Source organism: Thamnophis sirtalis, unplaced genomic scaffold (genome assembly GCF_051295495.1).
Source record: "Thamnophis sirtalis isolate CommonGarterSnake01/CBP01778 unplaced genomic scaffold, rThaSir2_p1.2 scaffold_4, whole genome shotgun sequence".
Lineage (NCBI taxonomy): Eukaryota > Metazoa > Chordata > Lepidosauria > Squamata > Natricidae > Thamnophis > Thamnophis sirtalis.
Genome location: NW_028261384.1, coordinates 109,540,084 through 109,566,764, shown reverse-complemented (window position 1 = coordinate 109,566,764; position 26,681 = coordinate 109,540,084). Strand labels below are relative to the sequence as shown.

The 26,681-nt window shown below is 37.7% G+C and overlaps 3 protein-coding genes and 1 pseudogene across 3 annotated transcripts; all 4 read left to right on the top strand.

Annotated features, from left to right (window-relative positions):
* The first annotated feature begins 361 nt into the window (after positions 1–361).
* Positions 362–1,321, top strand: LOC106537694 (olfactory receptor 8S1-like). Its single transcript, XM_014051887.2, has one exon. The coding sequence runs from the start codon at positions 362–364 to the stop codon at positions 1,319–1,321; it is 960 nt and encodes a 319-aa protein (XP_013907362.2).
* Positions 1,322–6,566: 5,245 nt separating this feature from the next.
* LOC106537693 (olfactory receptor 8S1-like) lies at positions 6,567–7,511 on the top strand. Its single transcript, XM_014051886.2, has one exon. The coding sequence runs from the start codon at positions 6,594–6,596 to the stop codon at positions 7,509–7,511; it is 918 nt and encodes a 305-aa protein (XP_013907361.2). The 5' UTR covers positions 6,567–6,593.
* Positions 7,512–11,066: 3,555 nt separating this feature from the next.
* LOC148046109 (olfactory receptor 5A2-like) lies at positions 11,067–14,135 on the top strand (annotated as a pseudogene).
* A 3,516-nt stretch (positions 14,136–17,651) lies between these two features.
* Positions 17,652–18,632, top strand: LOC106537690 (olfactory receptor 1f45-like). Its single transcript, XM_014051882.2, has one exon. The coding sequence runs from the start codon at positions 17,652–17,654 to the stop codon at positions 18,630–18,632; it is 981 nt and encodes a 326-aa protein (XP_013907357.2).
* Positions 18,633–26,681: the final 8,049 nt, after the last annotated feature.

Sequence of the window (26,681 nt, the reverse complement as noted above, 5' to 3'; positions counted from 1 at the left end):
TGAAAGCATGATTTCATGATTATCATAAAGAGTAATTTAATTCAGATGCATGTATTTTTTTATTCTTATGAAATAAACTTTAACTTCCAAGCTTGTACTTGGTGTATGTCACTTCATCAATGAACAGATATATAAATTGACATTAGGTACAAGTATACAAATACCTTTTAGAATGATTAATGAATGCAAATGTCATGAAAACAGCTAAACAAATCATGAAAATGAAAAATAATTCTTACATTTTGACTCTGATGAAAGAAATAGGAATGAAATGTAGAACTCTCAACATAACACATTCACATGTAACTTTCAACTTTAATTTGAAGTTTCATTATTTTTGTTTCCTGTTCTGACAGATGTTATGGTTCCTAAGTCATTCGAGTGGCAAAATCAGACTATAATACAGGAGTTTATTCTACTGGGACTCTCCAATGATCCAAAAATACAGGATTTTCTTCTTTTCTTCTTCATGATCATATTTTTAATCACTGTCTTGGGGAATATGGTAATTATATTGGTGATCAAGTCTGAGCTTCACCTTCAGACCCCCATGTTCTTCTTTCTTAGTCATTTAGCTTTTGTTGACATCTGCTATTCTTCAGTCACTGTTCCCAAGATGCTGGCAAATTTTATTACAAAGCAGAAAACCATTTCTTGGGAAGGATGCATTGCACAGATTTTCTTTTTTCTACAAACTTGTTGTACAGAAGTGTTCATCCTCTTAGCAATGGGTTATGATCGTTATGTGGCCATATGTAATCCTCTTCATTACAACAGATATTTGACAAAAGAGAAGTGCAATAAAATGATGGTCGGAGCATGGTTCCTGGGTTTCTTGGATGCCATAGCGAATGTCCTGCCTTTGCTAAATCTCCATTTTTGTAGCAACAATATTATCAGACATTATAATTGTGAGCTTCCTTCACTCTTACCCTTGTCTTGTGCAGATACCCTCACTAATTATATTGTTCTTCTAGTATTTGTGTTGGCATTTGGGTTCAGTTCATTTCTTTTCACCCTGATCTCTTACATTCATATTATTTCCTGCATCCTCAAAATAAAATCATCAACAGGCAGGCAGAAAGCTTTTTCCACATGCAGCTCCCATCTCATTGTTGTGGGGTTATTTTATATTACAGCTTTTGTTCGCTATATGAAGCCAAATTCAGAATCACTTATGGATCTGGACAAAGTGATCTCCATTCAGTATAGCATTTTAACTCCTATGTTAAACCCCATTATCTACAGTCTGAAAAACAAACAGATCCTATCTGGTGTGGAAAAACTCTTTGGAAAATGTAGGGCCATTCTTTTCTCATGAAACAATACTCACAACCCCTCAATATGCCTACAACTTCCACAACTTCCACAATTAGAGAATTGTGGATTAGGCAAAGAATTAATACAGATAGTGCTGTTTTACAACAATGTGATTAGTGACCATTCAAAGTTAGAATGTCACTGAAAAAAGTGACTTATAGCCATTTTTCACATTCATAACCATTGCAGCATCCCCATGACCATATGGTCAAAATTCAGATACTTGGCCACTGACTCATATTTATGACAGTTGCAATGTCCAGGGGTCATACAATTGCTTTTTATTACCCTCTGACAAATAAATTCAGTGAGGAAGCTAGATTCACTTAACGACCCTGTTACTAACTTAATAGCTGCAATGATTCACTACAACTGTGACAAGAAAGATTGTAAAATGTAAAACTCACTTAACAATTATTTTAGCAACAGAAATTTTGGACTCAGTTGTGGTCATAAATTGAGGACTACCTGTAACTCAGCAGGAGTGAGGGTTGCAACTTACCATGTGTCCTTTGCATTGGGAGTTATGATATAATATGAGAGTATCAGAACTTCTTCTTGAGCTCTGCTATAATAGTGTGGTCTAATATAAAAGAAGAAAAGTAATCTTGCTCTAATTTTCATCTAATTTTTCTTAAAAAATCTGAATGAAAATATTCACTAATATATGTAATATTTTTAATTTGTTTTTTGCCCACAATATACATCTCTTCTATATCTATTTGAGCTTGATGTATGTAATGTAAACACATTTTCCAAAACAATATGAATTTCTGAGTAGATTTTATGTAGTTAATGTAATAACCAAGTTGCAAGAGCAAACAAACAGAAGATGCTGTATACTCCGCTCCATAATGCAATCAGCATACTTCTCTGGAAATTGGTATCTTTAATTTTATACCAGTACATATGTATGTATTATGCATTCTATCTACAAAACCCATCCATTTATATCTCCCTGTGATTGACACTGAAAACTCTCTTAGCTATGAACATTACCTATGTTCATCTCATTGCTATTTTTCAGTTGCTGCTGCTTCATAACCTTTCTATACAAAATCCATATCATTTTGTTCCTACGGACAGACTTGCAGACCCAAGGATTAACTGGTCATTTCTGTGTTTTGTGGGCAATTATACATTTATTACAAATACTATAAAAGGATACTCTTTCTCATTTGTTGATAAATAAAACTATTATTATGGAAAGTTTATGTGACAGCTTTATTTTGTGCTATGAAGCCAAATTCAGAGTTTCTCATTAATCTGAGCAAATGGTCTCCATTCAATACAATATGTTTATTGTCTTTTTAAACTCAATCATATGTAGTCTGAACAATAAAGACATCAAGCATATCCTGGTGAAAATGTTTGGAAAACATAATCCACAACTATTTATGTTATATTCATATAGCTATAAATATGGGAGCTCACTACCAAAGGGTTTAATAATACAGTAGGAATGAAAGGTACTGGCACTCTCTTCCCCAAAGCATCTCACATCCGAAATGGAATCTTCTTCCAATGTAAGGATATTTCAGTCTCAAACTATCCTTCTTCAGATACTTCATGCAACAATATAGCTCTCTAGGGAAGATTATAATTCTGTAAAACTTGGAAGGAAAGAATTAATGAGGACAACCAGCAGTTAGATGGATTGACTCCCCTTACACTGGCCATGGGTTCACAATTTGAAGATCTAAAGGTGGCCATGGCTGATTGGTCATAGGACTGGGTGGGCATGGCCAACCTGACATCACTTATGTCAAGGGGTGCCTGGCCTGGCCTGTCCTCATATGAAAGCCCTCAATGAGATACAATTTCCCAGTCTATTTATTTATTACTACTGAATATCCAAAATATACTATTTAATCCTATTTATATATGCCATATGTGTACATACATATTACATAGTATAGAGCGTGTATAGACAAAAAGATACATTATCTACTATATATACTGTACGTATGTATACACATACACACACACATACACAGAGAGAGGGGAAGGTGGAGAGAGATAGAGATAGAGATAGAGATAGAGATAGAGATAGAGATAGAGATAGAGATAGAGATAGAGATAGAGATAGAGATAGAGATAGAGATAGAGATAGAGATAGAGATAGATGGATGGATGGATGAATGGAGAGAGAGAGAGAGAGAGAGAGAGATGATAGATAGATAGATAGATAGATAGATAGATAGATAGATAGATAGATAGATAGATAGATAGATAGATATCTTATAAAACTATATATATTCAACCTCACTTACTGAATTTTGGAAAACATACCCAGAGTCCACTTTCTGCCATACATTTAACTATAACTTCTGTACATTAGAACATTATATACACCTTCGGATGTTTTTCCCTAGCTTGGACATGACTGTTAGAGCTAGGAGATGTCATGGATTGAGTAAAGTGTGGTGAAACTCATTTAATAACACTCTTGCTTAGCAACCAATGACTACTTGTGGTCCTATGTCAAGGACTATCACTGCCTTTCTCTGCATGGCAGCTTTGTCCTAGTAAACTCGTTTGCCTTTCTGACAATTTTCCTCTCTGTTAGAGGCACGAAAATAATCCAGATGGTATAACAATCTCCTGCTGGAGCAGGGAGTTGAAGTGGATGGCCTCCAAGGTCCCTTCTAACCCTACTTTTCTATGATTCGGTAAAGATCCCCTGCTGGAGCAAGGGTTGGACTAGATTACCTACAAGATCCCTTCCAGCCTAGATTGCTGCGCTGTTTCAAAATGTCTTCTGAAGTCATATCTAGGGCTGGGTTTGTGGTCCTTCATTCCCTTCTCATTCTCTCTCTCTCTGTCTCTCCCTCTCTCCCCTTCCTTCCCCTTCCTTCCCCTTTCTTCCTCTTTCTTTCTTTCTTTCTTTCTTTCTTTCTTTCTTTCTTTCTTTCTTTCTTTCTTTCTTTCTTTCTTTCTTTCTTTCTTTGTCTCTTTCTTTCTTTTTTGTCTTTCTCCCTTCCTTCCTCTTTCTTTCTTTTCCTTCCTCTTTCTTTCTTTTCCTTTTCTTTCTTTCTTTTCCTTTTCTTTCTTTCCTTCTTTCTTTCTTTCTTTCTTTCTTATCTCTCTTTTCTTTTTCTTTCTTTCTCCCACTTCCATCCCTTCCTTCCTTCCATCCTTCCTTCCTTCCTTTCTCTCTTTCTTTTTCCTAGTTTCTTCAGGGTGACTTTGGCCCTATAGGGTCTTCTGGCAAGTAGATATTGGCTGGGTTTTGTGGTGCTCATGGAACTCCACTATCCCATAACCATCCTGCTGCAACACCAACTAGTCTACCTATTTCTTTAGTTTTTAAATTGGCAAGTTCTTCTAGTGTTTGAGTGAGGTGTGGGTGAGTGACAATTTAGCATTCCATTTTGTTGATTTTAGAAAACTTAAAACTTGTTATTAAAAAAACTACTTATGCAAAAACAATATTCATGTATGATTGATATGAATTTTTCTAAGCCACCTATCTAAACAAATGATTAATGAATTTAAATGTAAATAAACAAATAAATATTTTTGTATTTAACATATTCATTCATCCTTTCAATCATACTCAAGATAGTAACACTGATTCATCCCACAGATTTGTTGCAAAAAGAATTAAATTAGAAAATATTTGATTTCTTTTGAAAATTTGGATATGATTTGAATAAATGTGAAAAAGCTTAAATTATTTGTGTCTCTATCTTCTCTACAATTGTCTCCCTTCTTTAACCAACAAAACTAAACTACACTAAACATTAACTAAAACTATAAAAAGGATTTTATTTATACATGATTTTCTGAAGACATTGTAGATTGAGGAGTAAAGCCAAAAAAACTATTGATAGTTGGTGTTTCTTTTTGAAGGCATCAACAAATGTAATGATTTCAGCATTACTATTACAGTAAAGTCACTATGTTATACTGTTACTTTAAATGAATTAAAAGATTGGAAAAGCAAAGCAAAATATTTTTAACATAGCCACTGTTTATATATTTTAATTTGTGAGCAATATATTCCCAATTGGTTTCATGTGCCCTGAATTCCAGAAGGAATATTGGATGACCTCATGCCTTTTTTATTATCTTGTTCCAAGAAAAGCTCCCAGGTATTTAGACAAAGAGGCAAAGATACAGAGTATTTCTCTGTTGCAAAAGAACTACTTCCTGCAAGGTAAATGCATGTCTAGTATGAATACTGGTGTATAGAAGAAGAAAGTGGTTGGGTCTTACAGGTTGAGTCTTTTTCACATTTTAGTGCAACACTCAGCAAAATTACTAATAAAATGATTGAAAAACAAATGGAAATTAAAACTAAAATACTCCTTTAATCAAATGTAATTTGAATTGCAATACTTCATTTGGGCTACATATAGATCATTATTGCTGAGAACTATGTTTCATGGGATTAGCAGGGCTAATTCTGTCCATTCTTAGGTTTCAGTACATTTTTTTGCTTGAGTTACATGTCAATAAATTTTGTATAAGCAAATCTTCAGAGTGAAAATAGAGGGCTGAATCAACAGTACTTACAGAAGAAAAGAGTAATCTTATCAAAAGCAATGGACATTCTTCCACTTTTAAAAGAAACAATAATGTATATATCACACCTATTTAGATATTTTCCAAAATGTTCAAGCTGCTTTTTCCAATTTTTCACAGTAGCCACCTTCATATGTCATTTGGTGACATATGAATTAAGGTAAAGAAAATATTAGCAGGATTAATAGTTACCAGTTGTCACTTGGGTCAGAAGGAAGGAGGAAGGAAAGGGAAGGAAAGGGAAAGGAAGGGAAAGGATCCAGTCCTGCCAAAATATTGCTAGAACAATAATTTAACATTTTAGGTTTGAAGGTCTGAAAATCTGTGCATTATGAACATTTGAAATATGTAGTTATTTATAGTTATCTTTTCCTTATGACTATTTTTTTAGACAATGCCTTTCTAGCAGATAAAGAGGACTTTATTTCAAATACAATGTCTTATTCATGTGTAATATTTCTATGCGGTAAAATTGGAGCACATCACATTTCATAAATGCACACATTGATATCCAAATAAAATTAAGAAAAACTATATTTTGGAATAATTAATGAATTAAAATGTAATGAAAATATCTAAGCTCATCATGAAATTGAAAGAGCAACCTTTAAATTCAGTCAGCATAATACATTTTCATTTAATTTTCAACATTATTTCAACAATGTTTGAAGGTTCATAATTTTTTCCTTTCTTTTCTCATAGATCCTATGATTCTTAAAACATCTGATCTAAAAAATCAATCTATGATAACAGATTTTATTCTGTTGGGTCTCTCCAATGATCCACTGGTACAGAATGTTCTTCTTCTCTTGTTCATGATCATTTATTTATTCACAATTTTGGGCAATATGGTTATTATACTGCTTATCAAGTCTGATCTTCATCTTCAGGCCCCCATGTTCTTCTTTATCAGCCATTTAGCTTTTGTTGACATCTGCTATTCTTCAGTCACTGTTCCCAAGATGCTGGCAAACTTTCTAGTGAAGCAGAAAACAATTTCCTGGGAAGGATGCATTGCACAGATTTCTTTCTTTTTCCAAATTGCTTGTGCAGAAGTATGTATCCTCGCAGCAATGGGTTATGACCGATATGTAGCTATATGCGACCCCCTGCATTACAGCAGATATTTGACAAGAGAGATATGTAATAAAATTGTGGGTGTAGCTTGGCTCCTGGGTTCCTTTTATTCTATGGTGAATGTAGTACCATTGCAAAATCTTCGTTTTTGTGGCAACAATATAATCAGACACTATACTTGTGAACTTCCTACACTTTTGGCCTTGTCATGTGCAAACACCTTTACTAATTACATTATTCTTTTTATATCTGTGTTGCTGTTTGGTTTCAGTTCATTTCTTACAACACTTGTCTCTTATATTTACATCATTTTAACAATCCTGAAAATTAAATCAGCAAGAGGCAGGCAGAAAGCTTTTTCCACATGCAGCTCCCATCTCATTGTTCTGGGTTTATTTTACAGTTCTGGTTTTATTCGCTATATGAAGCCCAGTTCAGAATCACTTGTAGAACTGGACAAAGTGATCTCTATTCAGTATAGGATTTTAACTCCAATGTTAAACCCAATTATATACAGCCTGAAGAACAAAGAGATCAGATCTGTTCTATTTAAAATGTTTGGAAAATGTAGGCCTAATCCATGAACTTGCAGCAATATGCAAAGCTGTTAATATTTATGCAAATCTACCACTGAGTAAGAAAAAAAAAGATTAATATTATAGCAGGTCAGAATGCATTGGCCTGATAGTTAAGAAACTGGGCTTGTTGACTGGAAGATCAACAATTTGAGACCCAAGTGATAGAATGAGTGTCCATCCCCTGACAATCTAATAATTCTAAAGCATTCAAATGCAAATAAATAAATAGGTACCACTTCACTTGGAAGTTAACAGCATTCCATGAACTTCAGTATATAGTCATCCTAGCCACATCACCACAGAAGCATCCTTGAATGGCTCCCGCAGCTAGGAAATCGAGATTAGCACTGCCCTGTAGAGTAAAACACAATTGGACAGGAATAATCTTTACCTTTACCAGGTATAGTCTCCCAGTATTGTATTGTTGAATTAATGTGCAATGATCCAATCAAAACAAGGTAGGCATTTATGTGTGTGTTTGTGTGTGTGTGTGTGTGTGTGCACATGTGCATTTTATTTATCAGTGAAAAATGCTATTAAAGCATATATTCCTAATAAAATATCATTTAAAAAACTCATATATCTCAAAATATATTTATGCTATAGCATATATTTTAAATGTTATTCAAAATATTTATTCATAAGCAGGTGCTAGTGTGTTTATACAAACTGCTCAATATTTAAAGTAAATAAAAATGCAATATATTTTGCACCATATTATGATATGATTTTTTAACATTGAAAACCATCATTTTGTATCGAAAGTTAAAAGTATACCTGATATTTGTGAATGTATATTTAAAGGTGATGATTAAAAGTGATTCAATGAACAGTGTATCTTTTGTTATTGTTGCCATTTAAAGTTTTTGAAGATAAGATGGAAAGCTGAAGAGATATACCTGAACATTTTAATGATTCAGATTTAAATAAAATGCTATACATATTCTTCATACTGCCGTTTTTAATTTCTTCTGTTGTTTTACTGGATTTCTAGCCATAAACCATGTAATTTGGTTCAAATGAAGTGACTTTGTGGATTTTAAAGGATATGTTATGAACCAACAAAGTGATATTCCTTCTCATATGATAAAACAGACCCAATCAAGAAAGTATTTTTTTTTAAAGAAATGACAGTGAGACTAGACGGATAGATGTATAACGAGATAATGCATTTTAGTGAAGATGAGCTTAATCTCAAATTAAAAGAAGAACTGGAATCAGAAGGACGTCCTTGCCATTGGTTTGCCTAAGGAAAAATATAATTTAAACAAGAAAAATGATGGGTTTGAATTTGTAAAAAAATTGTTATGATGCACTAATGATTAATATATTATTGCTAAGGATCATAAAATTTTGTTGAAATTGAATTTGAAAAATAAATATGTTAACTGTGTAGGATTCAGTGGGCAGCGAATTTTGGATAGCATATAATGCTTGAGTAATGGGAAAATATGGGGATGAATGGTTTAAAATTTACATTGAAATACAGGTTGACAGGCTGCTTATATATAAAATCATTCGTGCTTAACATCTGATAAATTGTATTGGTTGAATAAAGATTTCTCAAATGTATGTTGGAGGTATAATTTTTAGAAGCTAATATATCTACTTAATATTCAAGTTAATATATCTACCTAACATGAAAGGGACATGATGACTCAGTGGCTAAGATGCTGAGCTTATCGAAGAGAAAGTTGGCAGCTCAGCGGTTTGAATCCCTAGCACTGCCTAATGGAGTGAGTTCCCCTTATTTGTCCCAGCTTCTGCCAACCTAGCAGTTCGAACGCACACAAAAATGCAAGTAGAAAAATAGGGGCCACCTTTAGTGGGAAGGTAACAGTGTTTCATGCAACTTTACCATTTAGTTATGCCAGCCACATGACCGGCTGGCTCTTCGGCTTTGAAATGAAGATGAGCACTGCCCCCTAGAGTCGGGAATAACTAGGACATATGTGTGAGGGGAATCTTTAACTTTAAAGTATGTAAGTAGCCTAACTGTAATAACAATGTTTATTCTATTGGGACTCTCCAATAACCCACACATACAGGATTTCTTTCTTTTCTTGTTCTTGATCATTTTTTGGTCACCATCATAGGAAATATTTTAATTACATAACACTTCCACAGTGCCACAGGCTGATAGCTTCCATGCCACACTACATTGAGGCAGTAATTGCTGCAAAAGGGGCCCAAACCAAGTACTGAGTACATATGCATGCTTATACTTTTCAGATTCCGATATTGTTCTATGTACAATCCTTGTTTTATTGATTGCATGTAATATTCTAATTTTCTGAGATTGTGGATTTGGGGTTTTCATGAGCTGTAAGCCATAATCATCACAATTATGACAAATCACGGCTTGAACTATCTTGCTTTCCATGTAATGAGTCTATCTCATATATTACTTTCATTTTTTTAAGTTGCATTACTGAAATAAATGATATTTGCATGATATTCTAATTTTTTGAGTTTCACTTGTATAATGAATTCTGTTCAGAAGTGCCATCAGTTTTATACCTCACCATGATGTCCCTGAAAACATTATTAGAGAATATTTATATATATTCATCACACAGGTATTATTTAGTTTTTTCTGCTATCTTGTTACCTTTTCTAGTCAATTTCAATTATAATTTGATTCATGGGGATAGACTTGCAGAGAAAAGAATTTATTGACCAATTCTACATGTTTTATGGGCAATTTTAGATTTATTACAAATTATATAAAAACCCATACTTTGTCATTTGTTGATAAATAAAGAGCTACGGAACAACATTCCAAGTAAAATGTCTTTTCTCTGTGTTTATATATGAAGAAGCCAGTTCTTCACAATAAACCATTTTGTTGTCTTTTCACATTTAGCCCTTCACATTCATGACAAGAATGATGAGATAGCTAATGGAAAACCTTTCTTAAAATAACATTACAGGAAAAACTAAGTAGAGTATCCTTATCTTTGTCCTTGTCTTTGTCCTTCCCCGTCTCCTTCTCCTTCTGGTTAAATTCCATACCAGGTATATGTTAAAAAGAATTAAGAGTAATAATATAGGATTCAAAGCTGAGAATGTAACATTTTTTTTTAAACTTATCACATTTGCCTTTATGAAAGGTATCCATTTAGGTTTTTTCCAGGGGGGGGGGGGCATGGAGAGAAGTCATTTAATATTTGAATTTCCCTCCCTGCAATTTATCAAAGCATATGCCACTATCTAGCTTTACTTAGCTAATCTTAAAAAGCATCACACATTGCATCTATTTAGCATTGGGGTGGGGGAACACAAATTAAAAAACCCAATAGTTCCAAAGCTGAAAACCTGAAAAGAAAGAAACAAAAAATAATTGAGGAAGAATATAGCAAATCACTTTTGTATTTTGCTTGGGGCAGTGGAGAGAAATCAGCATTTTTGTGTCTCTATAATCACATTAAACCTGACTAGTATGATTCCCATTTGGAAATGTGGAAAGGGGTCAAAAATATGAGAAAAGCATATGGAAGACAGAAAGAGCAAACCAGTGAATTCTTATAGAAAGAGGATAAGGGCAGCTGAAAAGAATGGATGTCCCAACTGGTAAATTTCATGTGCTCCAACTTCTTGAAATGTTTCCATTTGGACATTTTGAAGAAACAGATGACTCAAGTAGTATCGATCAATATTTTCCTTAGGAACAATTTTTCTTGATGTATGACTTTAACTCACTTCACAAATGTATACATGAGGAAGCAAATAATATTCACAGCAAATATATGTTACAATAGCAAATGAATTGAAACTAACGTATGTATGTATGTATGTATGTATGTATGTATGTATGTATGTATGTATGTAGAGGGAGGGAGGGAGGGAGGGAGGGAGAGAGAGAGAGAGAGAGAGATTTTCACGGGTGTGTAAGATTGAGATTGTCTTGGCAATGTTTTGGCAATGTTTTGGCAATGTTTTGATATATATATATATATATATATATATATATATATATATATATATATATATATATATATATATATATATATATATATATATATATATATATATATATATATATATATATATATATATATATATATATATATATATATCAAAACAATATATATATATATTGTGACTCAGCAGATGTCTGCTGTGAGTTTTTTCGGGATCAAGATTCAGTATGCAGCTGGGGCTTGTGGGAGGAAGTTTGGAGATAAAAGGACGGATGCTGCCACGCCCTAGTCGCTGGAGTCATACGTTCCTTCGTGCGTGCCTTGGTTTGTACAACATTGCTTGTTACACTTGGATAAGTGCTTTGGTGTTTCATGTAAACCTGATTCGTGGAGACGGTGGAAGAAGTGCATTGCTTGTAAGAGTTTTTGTTTTGCATTCTTGTCGGAGACTTGTATTTATGTTATTTTTGGGCTCGAAGCCAGTTTGAACTGAGAACTGATAAAGAAAGACTTCCTTTTAAGTTTATCTGCCTGCATTTGTTAAGAGCCGTGAAGGGGGGGGCTGTCAGAACACATATATCATACACAAACACCCACTCAGATAGATAGATAGATGATAGATAGATAGATAGATAGATAGATAGATAGATAGATAGATAGATAGATAGATAGATAGATAATGTAATTCTCTATAGTGATCCAACTGTGTTCTTCAATTTGTCTATTGAATGGAATCCCAATTTCATATTTGCATATATTATTTACTGTGTTATTTTTTTGACAGATGTTTCCTGAATCTTCTAAATTGGAAAATCAAACTGTAATAACAATGTTTATTCTATTGAGACTCTCCAACAACCCACACATACAGGATGTCTTTCTTTTCTTGTTCTTGATCATTTTTTTGGTCACCATCATAGGAAATATTTTAATTATATCAGTTATCAAGTTTGAGCTTCACCTTCAGACCCCTATGTTCTTTTTTCTCAGTCATTTAGCTTTTGTTGACATATGCTATTCTTCGGTCACAGTTCCCAAGATGCTAGCAAACTTCCTAACAAAGCAGAAAACTATTTCTTGGGAAGGATGCATTAGACAGATATATTTCACTTTCCAAACAGGTTGCACAGAAATTTTTATCCTCTCAGCAATGGTTATGACCAATATGTGGCTATATGTGACCCCTGCATTATAGCTGATACTTGACAAGAGAGATATGTTGTAAAATGATTGGTGGAGCTTGGATCCTGTGATTCTTTCATTCTATGGTGAATGCACTTCCTTTGCTAAATCTTCACTTTTGCAGCAACAATATAATCAGACACTATGCTTGTGAGCTTCCTTCACTCTTGGCCTTGTCTTGTAAAGATACTCTGCCTAATTACATCATTCTCCATATATCATTGTCAGCAGTTAGTCTTAGCTCATTTCTAATCACACTTGTTTCTTACATTTACATTATTGTTGCTGTTCTGAAAATTAATTCAGTAGAAGGCAGGCAGAAAACATTTTCCACATGTAGTTCCCAACTCATTGTGGGTGTGTTTATATTATTTTCGGGGGGGGGGGGGTTGTTACATGTCCAAGCCCTAAGTCAGGGGTCTCAAACTCAAGGCCCACAGGCCAGATCGGCCTGCAATGTGGTCAGATTCGGTTACTTAGCTGTCCTGGAAATGGTAAGATGCCAGCCTGCAATTTCTTTGGCCCAGTGAATCCCATCCTGGCAGGTGTGTGTGCGCATAGAAGCAGGTAGGCATATGTGTGCATACCAGGATGGGCTGAGCCAGGCCAAAGTGATTGGGCCAGTCCACTACCATTTCTAGGATGACAGTGCTTACCAACCTTTCAAGTGTGTGTGTACAGGGGGGAGGTTTATGGTAGTAGTGGTTCCGCAGCTGGCCATCCAAGGTGCAGGCACAGTGGCAGCACCAATGGCAGACAGAGTCAGGAGGGATGGCAAGTGATTCAGACCACTGAATGTGCTTGCTCCATCCCATGTGACTGGGACAGGCCAGGAGGCTTCCCGGTAAATCCAGATGGCCGGACCACATATCTCTCCACTGACCTCTGCCTTTGGCTGCTGCTGAGAGCCAAGACAAGGTAAGGAGGGTGTGGGGTGTTTGCTGCCAGACACCATTGCCCCACCTATTCTGTCCAATATATTTTTGCTTGTAGTTGTACAGCAGGTCACCATTGGTCATCTCTTCAACCCCCTCGGAAGTCTAGGCTCATGCATGGAGCACATTCCCCTCAGGCACCCAATGCACCTCAGCACCACTGTGGGTTACTGACACTAACGAGGCTACCAGTGGCTCACACAGGTCTATTAAGCTGCTGTCATCACTGCCTGGATCACCAAGCATGAATGAGGTGAAGCAGCCAGTTAGAAAGGCCAAGTAGAGGTGGTAGATCACACCCAGGCCAAGCAGTCAAAAGACGGCTATTGCGAGTGAGGAAATCCTCCCCATCTCTGCTGGACTTGGGTGGCCAGGTCCGGGGATCTGGCTTTCTTGCTCATGGACTTTCTACCTGGCCACTTCACCTACTTTGGGCTGGGTGGGTTTGATGAGCTATGGCAGCAGCAGCCCATGGCAGGCCCGTGATGCATCAGGTGCATGAAGAGAACATGCTCCTCATGCAGGCCAAGGGCAAGACCTCCGAAGTGGCTGAGAAGCTGACCATTGGTGACCTGGTCTTCAGTCACTAGCCAAAATAAACAGTGGGATGGGAAAATGCAGGAACTAATCCAGGAGTCAAAACTGATTTGAAGGTGCACAAAGCATATGCTGGCCTGGAACAAAACAAAGCATGACTGTGCCTGTTTTAATAGTAGGAAAGCATTCAGCTCACTTCTGCACATAAACTCCCTGCTTGGTTGCATACAGGGATCTCATTGCTTGCTTGCAAAGTTGGGGATAAAACCAATGTGATGAATTCAGATTGAATTCCAACTGCATCTCCTAAACTGGCACTTTCTCCATTTCCATACTTGTCCATCCCCCACCCCCTGGGATCTCAGAAATCATGTTAGCGTAATGCTAGAGCTATGAGGAGATGGCCTTCCTTTTTCCTCTGCTTTCCTTCCCTTGAAAGATCTCTATAGTCTGAATGCCCATGCATGCTGGAGAAAGGGGAGTGGCTCCCATCCCAGGGTGTTTTCCTTTATACTTGTGCTCTGTAGATGTGAGTAAATTGGGTAGGATGTTGTGGAAAAATGAAGTCAAAACAGACAGTGTGACAAGGTGGCACATCCAGCTTTCTGCATCATGTGTCCCCCACCTCTGCCTGCTGCTGATGTCACTATTCTGCATGCTATTGGGATGGTGAGCCCAGTGAAGCAGTCTCCGGAGCCATCGTGTGTCAGATGAGGGGCTGGAAAACATCAGCCCTGCACACAAAGGCTGGCGAGTGAGAATGGCTGACATTTTCTAGCATCAGTCACTCCAGTCCTTGCATCACCTTACAGCAGCAGCACCTATTCTCCACCCCCTGCATCACCCCGCCTCATCTCCTATGGGATGAGCCTTCTGCCCACTGTCCCACCAGCTGGAGACCTCTAGATTCCCTCCCAAACACTGGCCTGCCCCCACAAGTGATGTCAAGCTGGCCATGCCCCTCAGGCCACACCCAATCAGCCATGACCACCCAAGCCATGCCCCTGACCTGGGCCCCCAAGGACAACCACAATGTCAATGTGGTCTGCAATCCAATCGAGTTTACACCTGAGTCATACTGTGAACTAAGCAATGGTGCTAAGCATGGGAAAGCAGTGGAGCTAACTATGGCTGTTTCAGAGGCAAGGTATTAAATTCTGTAATTATGAATGACCAGGAATGTTGGTTATGTAAAGCATGTTCCTAATCTCTTCCTTTGGTTGGAAACCACTCTCTTGCTTCCCAAGACATGTTCCTGACATATCCTATTCTAAATTCATGCTGTATCTTGTATGTCATGGATTTATTCAGTTATACTTTGGACCAACTTTAGTGTAAAGTCAACCCAAAATACAGACACTCCATTTTGCTCAGAACAGATAATGTGTTACCTACACATGATAGCACCCAAGGTGTGATAATGGTAATTATTTTCCATTATAGCTTATAGATATTTTTTTCCCCTGATCTCAAATTGGCATTAAAATTCAGATCCAACCTCAAATTGAATCATTTTTTTCTCTGAATCTAAAACTTCCAGTTCAAAGTTTACTTGGTATATATGGCTTTTTTTTTTTTACAAATGAATCTCCTTTGAGAATTCACAAAGCTAAAGAAATTTCAAGGGAAAATTTACACAAGACAATTCTTTGTTTCCCACTTAAAAAATAAATTGAGCACAATCTGATTCTTTAAAAAGGCTATCATGAGGTCAGTTTATAAAGGTTTTAATGGTGGCTGAATAAGTTTATATATGAAGGAAACAGATTACTAAGGTAGTGAGATTGGAAAACAATCAGATAATTTTGAAATTAATTTGTTACTTAGCTCATTAAGATTACAGGTGAGTCAAAGGATTATTTTTTTAAAGTTACTTTTAAGCATAGTGTCAATTCACTAGTTCATTTAAATGATTATTTTGATTATGGAAAATTACTTTTCTTTCATCTAAGGAACTTTTCATGTTAGGAAAAGTTAGCTAGGATATGACTATTTTGAGCCATTCATATTACTGTCATTAAAAACTAATAAGTAGCACTAAACATCTGTAGCTAAAATTACAAAAAATAATAATTTGTCTTCAACTTTGATGGGAAAATGGATTGGATTTGGTCTCTTCTCTGACAAACTGCTAAAAAGCAAATTATATTGTTTATGATACAGCAACTTAGAATATGCAGAGAAAATTTTAAATTAAAAAAATAAACATGAAAAATTAGCAATAATTTCAGTTTTGTGGTCACTATATTGCTGCTGGTTAACATTAAAGACACTTTGAAATACATTTTTTTTAAAAAAATAACATTATAGTTCCATTTTTTTAAAAAAAGTATTTTAATTGAAATATAAAAAGGCAATCTTTTGGAAAGGACAAAAAATATTTACAATCATAATTAGAGATTAAAAGTATGCTTAATCACTATGAAAACTGTCATTTTAAAATAAAAGTTATTTTAATGTATTTTTTAAAGTATAAATGAGCTGGAAGGGATCTTGGAAGTCTTCTAGTCCAGCCCCTTACTCAAGCAGGAGAACCTATACTATTTCAGATAAGTGTCTGTCTAGTCCAGGGGTATCAAATTTGCATTATCACGGCAGCATCACATGGTGTATTGGGACATTTTTCCCTTTCCCTAAACTGGGTGTGGGTGTGGCCAGCTTGTAATCCAGTCCGCAGGCCATGAATTTGATAGCTCTGGTCTAGATTCTTCTTAAAAATATCCAGTGATGGAACTCCCATGATTTCTGGAGGCAAGTTGTTCCACTGGTTAATTTGATAGCCCTGGTCTAGATTCTTCTTAAAAATATCCAGTGATGGAACTCCCATGATTTCTGGAGGCAAGTTGTTCCACTGGTTAATTGTCCTCACTGTTAGAACATTTATACTTAATTCCAGATTGTTTCTCACTTTGATTAGTTTCCAACCATTGTTTCTTGTTCTGCCCTCTTGTGCTTTGTAAAATAATTTGACCCCCTCTTCTTTTTGGCAGCCATCAATACCGAAATGTGGTTATCATGTCACTCCTGACTCTTCTTTTCTTTAGACTAGCCAAACCCAAATCCTGCAATATTAGGCACTCATTTTTTTCAAGCATTCTTTTTTAAAAGATTGTCTCCCCAAAACTTTAAAATATATAAGAAATTTCAATCTAATATTTGGTATTTTATATTGGTATAGTTTGAAACAATGTACAATATTGTCACAATAATAAACAGAATCTGTGTAATGCTCCTATTGAAATCTCAACCTATATCTAATATGGACTTCATTTTACCAAGAAGCTACAATTTCTTTAAGTAATCTGTAACCAGGAATTATATGAAATGTCACAATTTGTTAAACAAATGTATTGATGTCTACATAACTTGTATATTAACCATCAAGGTCTAACTAAAAGTCAATATTCTTCATAAATACAGTATATAGCTAAATATTTATTTTCATTAAATATATTCTAATCATAATTACTTTAATAGATAGTACACCAACAGCAAATATATAGTTTATCTAGTAAATATTCATATATTTTTCTCCTCAGACAGACTATATTGATGCTTGTCAATTCTCAATGGAAAATCAAACCATAACTACTGAATTTATACTCTTGGGACTTTCAAGAAACCCAGAAATTCAGATGATTCTATTCTTTGTGATTCTAACTATATACACAATAACAGTATTAGGAAACCTTTTGATCATACTGATAATTAGGACTGAACATGGCCTTCACACTCCTATGTTCTACTTTCTCAGTCATCTAGCCTTCATTGACATTTGCTACTCAACAGTCACTGTCCCAAAGATGCTGGGAAATTATATTACACATAAAAAAACAGTTTCTTTGGTAGGATGCATTGTACAAATCTTTTCTTTTACCCATTTTGCTTCTGTGGATTTCTTTCTACTTTCAATAATGGCATTTGATCGCTACGTTGCAATTTGTAACCCACTGCATTATTTATTAATTATGAAAAAACAAATGTGCAGGCAGTTGGTGGGAGGATCCTGGATAATGGGTTTCTTGGATGCATTGATCAACTCTCTGCCTTTGAAATATTTGAAATTTTGTCGGGTTCCTTTAGTCAATCACTATACATGTGAACTTCCTCTGCTTTTGAACTTATCATGCAGCAAAACGTTTATGAATTATATGTTCTTACTTGGCTCAGTTATTATTTTTGCTATTACACCCTTCTTTCTTATTGTTGTATCTTACATTTATATTATTTCTTCTATCTTAAAAATTCATTCAGCAAAAGGCAGGAGCAAAGCCTTTTCCACATGCAGCTCCCATCTCATTGTGGTTTGCATGTTTTTATTTTCAGCTTTTTCCAGATACCTGAATCCAAGTTCTCAATCTCCTACAGATCTGGAGAAAGTGATCTCTATCCAATACACTGTGTTAACACCCATGTTGAATCCAATAATATACAGCCTAAAAAATAAAGATATAAAAATGGTAGTTAAGAAAAAATGGCAAACCCTGCGTAAAATGATAATGTTGTTGGTTGTTCAGAAGGACAAAGACAAGAACTACTTTAGAAATTAAAGAAGAAGAAGAAGAAAAATCTTCCCAATTAAAAAAAAACCTTTTCCAGTATTATGCTTTGGCATATGCCCAAACCGATCCTCAGAAAAGAAACTCATTTCTTATGCTCTGAATTTGTCTATGAAATTAGATGGATAATTCTCAGCGATCCTCACTGTTTCTACGGACCACAGCAATTGTGGCAATGGAGAGGGAATGGTTTGGTATGTGCAACCTAATGCCACGCTTGCACAAATGCAGCTTCACATGCTTACTTGCTGCTTGCATGGCCTGATGGTTAATGGGCTACAGACCAGTAACAGTCATGGACCAGGGGGTTGTGGACCCGTGATGTTCAATATCACTGATTATAAGAATAACAGAGCATCATTCTTTACTTATTTCATCAGCTTTTTCTACTTGTAATGGAGTATTCACAATTTAAGTTGCAATGAATAGTATTTCAATTCTCCAATTTTTATTTTATTGTGAATATGCCACTATTAATCTTGGGAAGGAAAAAGTGGTTTCCATAGTGTTTACAGGAAGATTTCTTTAATTTTATGTTGAAATAACATCATGATTTTGCTTTTTATAATATTGTCAAATAAAACATTAACATTTTCATTTCTTGCAAATTCTGCATGACAGTCAACATAGAATCAGGTAAAAATAATAATAATTGCAATGATAAAATACTTTCTACCTTCTGCAGCATTACTTTTTGTATCAGTGTTTTCCATTTTCTGTTCTAGTTTTGTATTTTTTTAAAAAAATAATAATACTTTAACTTATTTTTTTTCTTTTAAAAATGAAATATGTTTATGTTGGTTACACATATTTTTGGTATAATATCTAATATTCAGTTCAGTTAAGGATAATAACAAGTTGTATTTACAATAATGACAATTTCTTTTTCATATTCTAATTTTATTCCAGTAATACTCAATTACTGCCTCTTCTTACCAGAATCACAAAACTCTTCTTCCATTTTTCTGAAACATATGGATAAAAATAATCTGAATTATTATCATTTGAATTTTTTTTTACATTTTTTGCTTGGAATCCCACTGGAGTAGAAGGGGAGAAAATCCAGATACCTTACAGATTCTGAAATTATGATCAAAATACGCAATGGCAGCATCTCCTCTGACATTCTTAGAAGGCAGCAATGATTTTGGACTTTGAGATAGGAGAAGGGATCTGATTCATTGTTTTAAATCCTATGTTAAACCTAGTTATATGCAGACTTAAAAAGAAATAAATTAAAAAAATTATTTGAAAATAGTTTCAAATATATTCCTAGAGATACAAAACTATTTATATAAACATGCAAATGCACAACAAAAAGTTGTTGGTTTATATTTCACATTGTTATATTACAATATTGATGTAGAGCAAATAGTCATTCTGAGCGTAACATGTAGAAAGTACTAGAAGTGTAATAAAATAAATAATAAGAAACATTTTATTGATCAAGTGACTTCACTTAGAATTGCATACCATAATAAGATTAATGTATTATTTTTCAAAGGGAAAATTCAAAAAATGAAATGAATGCTTATAAAGTATAAAAGTTATTGTTAATTAGATTCATTCTATTGTTTAAAAAAAGACAAATAGAATGACTTAAATATTTCTTTATTGGTAAGTTTATTTAATAATAAATACACTTGCAGAATAAGAAACAATTAAAATTAAAAAAGGTTCTTATTTAAGCAGATAAGGGGTTGTTGATTTGAATTGGCTTAGGAAATTTTATGGTTATTTGCAGTGACGTGTGGTGAGTTTTATGGCTGGTGAGGCAGCAATTTTTTTAGACTTGTGGACTTCAACTCCCAGAATTCCACAGCCAGGCATGCTCAGTTCCGATTTAAAGCGACAGCATTTGTTTTGCTCCTTTGGTAAATAACTTTCCTTCTTTCTTTTTCTTTTTCTTCTCCCATCCCCTCCTTCCTACCTCTCTCCCTCCCTCCCCCCTCTCTCAAACACACACGCGCACATGCACGCACACACACACACACACACAAAGTTGCACAGGATTCAGAAAATTTAGGTTTTCCTCCTCATCCCATGTTAGCAATAACACTAGCAGCATATTGGATGGCAGGTGTAAGTAGAAGTGAAAATTCATTCTACTGAAAACATTGTTTTTGCTTATGATTGGATAATTAAAATTTCAGAAAATGCAAAGGCATAGTATTAAAGTGTTACATAGTGCGTAAACTAAAGAACTGTCTCAATATGCTCCCTACCCCTCTCTCAAACACACACACACACACACACACACACACACACACACACAAAGTTGCACCAGGAGAATGAAGTTTGAATTCCTCCCCCTCCCTCCGACCCACATGTACCTTTTCCAGTTGTTTCAGAGAGGATTTCAACTCTGCTCTTGCCTGCCATCATGAAAAGAAAAAAAATGTAAAAGGAAAAAGGCAAGAGTTGAGGTCAGGCTGAGCTAGTTGCTGCCAGAGTCACCGTGTGGATGACTCTGCTTAACTGTTTAAAAAAGCCTCTAAAAAAAACACCCTCTACAGGAGGCAGGAAAACAACGTGCCTCATCTACGTCAGAAATTTTTCGGCTTTTAACCCTTGCTTAGCTCTGCTTGAGTGATCATAAAGTCAGACTAGATGAGGCACCTTGTTCTCCTGCTGCCTCCTGTAGAGGGCACTTTTTAGAGGCTTTTTTTAAACAGTTAAGCATTAAGCAGAGTCATCCACTGTGACTCTGGCAGCAACTACCTCAGCCTGACCTCAGCTCTTGCCTTTTTCCTTTTACACTTTTTTTCTTTTCATGATGACAGTGGTGAGGTTCTGCCTCCCTGCCTCCCCAGACTGCATGCCCCTGTTATTTGTGTTTTTTATTTATTGTCCCAATGTTTGCCATCGTATTTATGTCAAGTAAAGATATATGATAATTGGCTTGTGGTCCTACTTGTTTGATAGAATATTTATATTTCTCTTTCCCTTCATCCTCATCTTCACTTGGGATATAAAGTTAGAAAGGGGGAAACCATTTCTAGTCCCTCCTTAGCCAAGAAAGCCATCTGGGTGACTTTGAGCTATTCATTCTCTCTCAGTGCAACACATCACACAAAGTTATAGTTGTGGGAAAAATAGGAAGAAGAAGCTGTATTGGATATGTTCACTGCCTTGAGTTATTTGTAAAAATAATAAAGACAGAGTATAAGTAAATTAAATAAAAATAAAATTAATAATATAATCATGAGGATCAACAGCTAATGGTGGACATGATATAACATTATCCTCTTGTAAAACTGGGGGAAAGTAGCAATTATTTTCAGAAGTCATGGAACAGATTAGTGAAATATATCATCTCTGGGAAAGCAACAAATAATGATTACCTGCAGATAACATCCATAAAATCTTATACTCTATACACAGAAAATCTACCAGCCATGCCTAAAATGAAGAGCCTAACCACACATCAAGGCTGGAAATTAAATATATAAATACAGAATTTATAAATCTAAGTAAAACAAAAAATTATAGACATCAAAACAATTCTGACACATCCTCCCAGTGCTCATAGTAATATAAAATTTCAGCACCAACTTAATACATCTGCCCAATTCAGGTTCTCACTCTCAGCACATTTCTGAATCTCAAAAAATATTCATTTTTCACCAAAAGACCTAAATGTACAATACTTAACTTTTTCACAAACAGTGAAAGTGACACAAATAGTGACTCTTCTTACAGCTCCATACCATCAATATTCAAGAGAGCATGCAATTCCAAGTAGTTGCCATCAATAATAAACCACCTTGCCTACTAAATAAGTCAACACATTCTCAGAAACCCATTCTGGAGGTATACCTTCATCTGCTTCCAAGTATGAGAGCCTCTCCAGAACCTGACTCACAAAAGAAAGTTTCCTTCATCTTTTCTTTCCCAGGATAAGCCAAATAATATTCTTCCTGCTAAAGAATTGGAATCTCTGCTTGCCAGCAATCTACGTTATGCTTTCCATTCTGCATTGATTCTGCCCATCTGTTTGCCAGAATACAAATCTCTCCTGATTTCTCATGAGAAAAAAACCTTGATAAATGGATAGTTCAGAAGGGAGAGAAGAAACTTGATGTACCCACTTTATGACCCAAAGGCAGATTACAATTACAACTGGAAATTCAAAGACTAGTTGAAACAAGAAAACATATTTGCAGATTTGTCACGTGTAAGCAACCAGAAGCATTCATGAATAGTCTCAGACTAATTGTTTGTCATCTATGCTACAAGAATCTCAACAGATTGACTGGATTCCTTTAGGAATAGTCAGATATTTCAGGGATTCAGAGAGAGGACAAGCCTATGTCATTTTCTGCAGTGCAAGGACTTTAAGCTTGGCCCTATTCTAACAATTTCCTCCAGTCTAGCTGAAGAGCTTCAGGGAAGAACAATTCACAATTGATCAATGACTAGTGATCATCTCATTGAAAAATATTCCTTCCATAAAACAATTTCCCCTTATTCGACATCTTCATAAACTTTGCAGCAGCATTTGATTCTATACTCCAAGTTACATTGTGAAAGAAATTGAGGCTTCCTCAATTGACCAACATCTTTGGCATATTTTTTATACATTTGTAATTTTTTTATTTAATTTTTATATTTATATGTATGGGGAGTGTATGGTATGACTGTGATTGACTGAATGTCCCACTTTTATTATTATATTGCTGTTTTTGTTTTTAACTTGTATTGTGGGGATTGACCGGTTGTATGCATGGGTGTGTTTGGTGGGCCGGGAGTTTAGCTGGGACCTCCTGCACTGAGTGCTTTGGCAGAAGTGCTGGGGGCCCCGGGCCTGGTTCCGGCCCTTGGTTGTGTGTGTCGAAGGGCATGCCGATGAACCCGGTAGCTGGGGGAGAGGGTGAAGGGACCACAGATGCGGGAGTGGGCCGGAACATTGGGGTCATAATGGGGAGGGGCAGATATGGCGGGAACTTCAGGGGAAGCCATTACCGGGGAAGGAGGGTTCCCTATATTCGAGGGATCCCCCCTTCCGGCCCTGTGAGTTCCACTCCAAGGCCAGATGGTGTGAGTAATCAGGACCCTGGTCTCAGGTTGCTGTTGCTAAATGCCAGATCTGTGGTTCATAAGGCTCCCCTCATCCAGGACCTAATTACAGACGAGGGGGCAGATCTGGCATGTATTACTGAAACCTGGCTGGGCCCGGAGGGAGGAGTCCCCCTCACAGAAATGTGCCCGGAGGGTTTTCAGGTGCTTCATCAACCGCGACCTCAGAGAAGGGGCGGAGGAGTGGCCATTGTTATCAGACAGTCTTTAGTTCCTCGTAGGATCCCTGCTCCGGAGCTTGTCGGGTGTGAGTCCTTGCTGGTGAAGTTGGACCTTGTGGGTCAAGTGGGCTTGTTGTTGACGTACCTGCCTCCCAACAGCATGACAACAGCCCTCCCCTTGCTCCTCGAGTCAGTAGCCGAGCTGGCGGTTGAGTTCCCCAGACTTATGATACTGGGGGACTTTAACTTGCCTTCGCTCGGCGAACACTCTGATGGAGCACAGGACTTCATGGCTTCCATGACAGCCATGGGCTTGACCCAAGTAATCCAGGGCCCGACCCACTCAGCGGGTCACACACTCGACCTCGTATTTCTCTCAGAGCAGTGGAGTTGTGATCTTGGTTTGAGGGGTAGCGAGATCTTGCCCCTGTCATGGTCAGACCACTTCCTACTGAGGCTTGACTTTCGGAGACCAATCCCCCGCTGTAGGGAGGAGGCGCCTTATGGATCCTCAGGGTTTCCAGACGGCGCTTGGCGTTATGCCTGATACTCTCACCCGCAGTTCGGTGGAGACCTTAGTTGCTACTTGGAACTCGGTAGCGTCTGAGGCTCTCCACAGAATTGCGCCTTTACGGCCGATCCGCAACAGTGGATCCAGGAGGGCTCCTTGGTTTACTGAGGACCTCCGGGAGATGAAGCGCCAAAAGAGACGCCTAGAGCACCGCTGGAGGGCCAGTAAATCCGAGTCAGACCGAGCACTCCTGAAAACCTGCATCGAAGCATATCTATCGGCAATACGGACAGCTAAGAACAATAACATTGCCACTCTGATAGCATCCACTGAGTCTCGCCCTGCCTCCTAAATATGAGGGTTGCGGATAACCCTTTACAAGGTAGAGCAGAGGAATATGTCCAGTTCCTCGCGGACAAAGTTGCTCGGCTTCAGATGGACCTGGACTCCAATTGCGCAGAGCCAGCCGGGGTACCGGGGGAAGGTCTTGAACACCACCTCTGGACTGACCTTCAACCTGTTGCTCCTGATGAAGTGGACAAGGCAATGGGAGCGGTGAGTGCTGCCACATGTGTACTGGACCCGTGCCCCTCCTGGCTGGTCGCGAACAGCAAGGAGGTGACGTGGAGCTGGGTCCAGGCGATGGTGGATGCTTCTCTTCAGGAGGGCTTCTTCCCACCGGCATTGAAGATAGCAGTGGTGAGACCCCTCCTGAAGAAGCCATCATTGGACCCAGCTAGTTTGAACAACTACCGTCCAGTCTCCAACCTTCCCTTCATTGGGAAGGTTGTTGAGAAAGTGGTAGCCTCTCAACTCTGACAGTCCTTGGATGAAGCCGATTATCTGGATGCCTTTCAGCCTGGATTCAGGCCTGGCTACAGCACGGAAACCGCTTTGGTCGCACTGACCAATGATCTCTGGAGAGCCAGGGATGGAGGTCATTCCTCCATCCTGGAGCTCCGTGACCTCTCAGCGGCCTTCGATACCATCGACCATGGTATCCTTCTGCGACGGTTATGAGAGGTGGGAGTGGGCGGCACCGTTTTCCGGTGGTTCTCCTCCTACCTCTCGGACAGGTCGCAGTCGGTGTTAGTTGGGGGAGAGAGGTCGACCCCTAGGCCCCTGAAATATGGGGTTCCTCAGGGTTCGGTCCTATCCCCCCTTCTGTTTAATATCTACATGAAGCCACTGGGTGAGATCATTCGACGGCACGGGATCAAATACCATCAATATGCGGACGATACTCAGCTGTATCTGTCCACCCCATGCCCACTCAGTGAGGCGGTTGACATGATGTGCCAGTGCCTGGAGGCTGTCAGGGTCTGGATGGGGATTAAGAAGCTTGTACTCAATCCAGACAAGACCGAGTGGCTGTTGTGTTTTCCTCCCAAAAATTTGGCTATTATTCCATCACTCAGGCTGGGGGGGTGAAAATTTATGCCCCTCAGACAGGGCGCGCAACTTGGGAGTCCTCCTGGATCCACAGCTGACTTTAGAACATCACCTGTCGGCTGTGACCAGGGGGATATTTGCCCAGGTTCGCCTGGTGCACCAGTTGCGTCCCTACCTGAACCGGGAGACACTCGCAACAGTCACTCACGCCCTCATGACCTCAAGACTGGACTACTGCAATGCGCTCTACATGGGGCAGCCTTTGAAGAGTATTCGGAGACTTCAACTCGTCCAGAATGCAGCCGCGCGAGCGATTGTGGGTGCACCTCGGTACACCCACGTTACACCTATTCTCCGCGAGCTGCACTGGCTACCGATCGGTCTCCAGATACGCTTCAAAGTGCTAGTCATAACTTATAAAGCCCTTCATGGTATTGGACCTGGGTACTTGAGAGACCACCTGCTGCCAATTACCTCCCAAAGACCCATCAGATCACACAGGGTCAGCCTCCTCCGGGTTCCGTCCACCAGCCAATGCCATCTGGCTACTACCCAGGGGAGGGCCTTCTCTGTAGCAGCTCTGGCCCTTTGGAATGAACTCCCTGCGGAGATCCGGACCCTCACCTCTCTCCAGGCCTTCCAGAAAGCCGTCAAAACCTGGCTGTGCTGGCAGGCCTGGGGTTGATGAGTTCCCCTCCCCTCTCGACTGGTATGGCTGTGTGATTTTCGTGTATTTTAATTATGTGTACTGTTGTTTATGTTCCCTTTCCCTTTTGAGTTGTTCGCCGCCCTGAGTCCCTCCTGGAGAAGGGCGGCATACAAATAAACCAAAACTGAAAAACTGAAATATACTATGTATACTACATTAATGAAACTCACTCAAAGTAAGATATAATT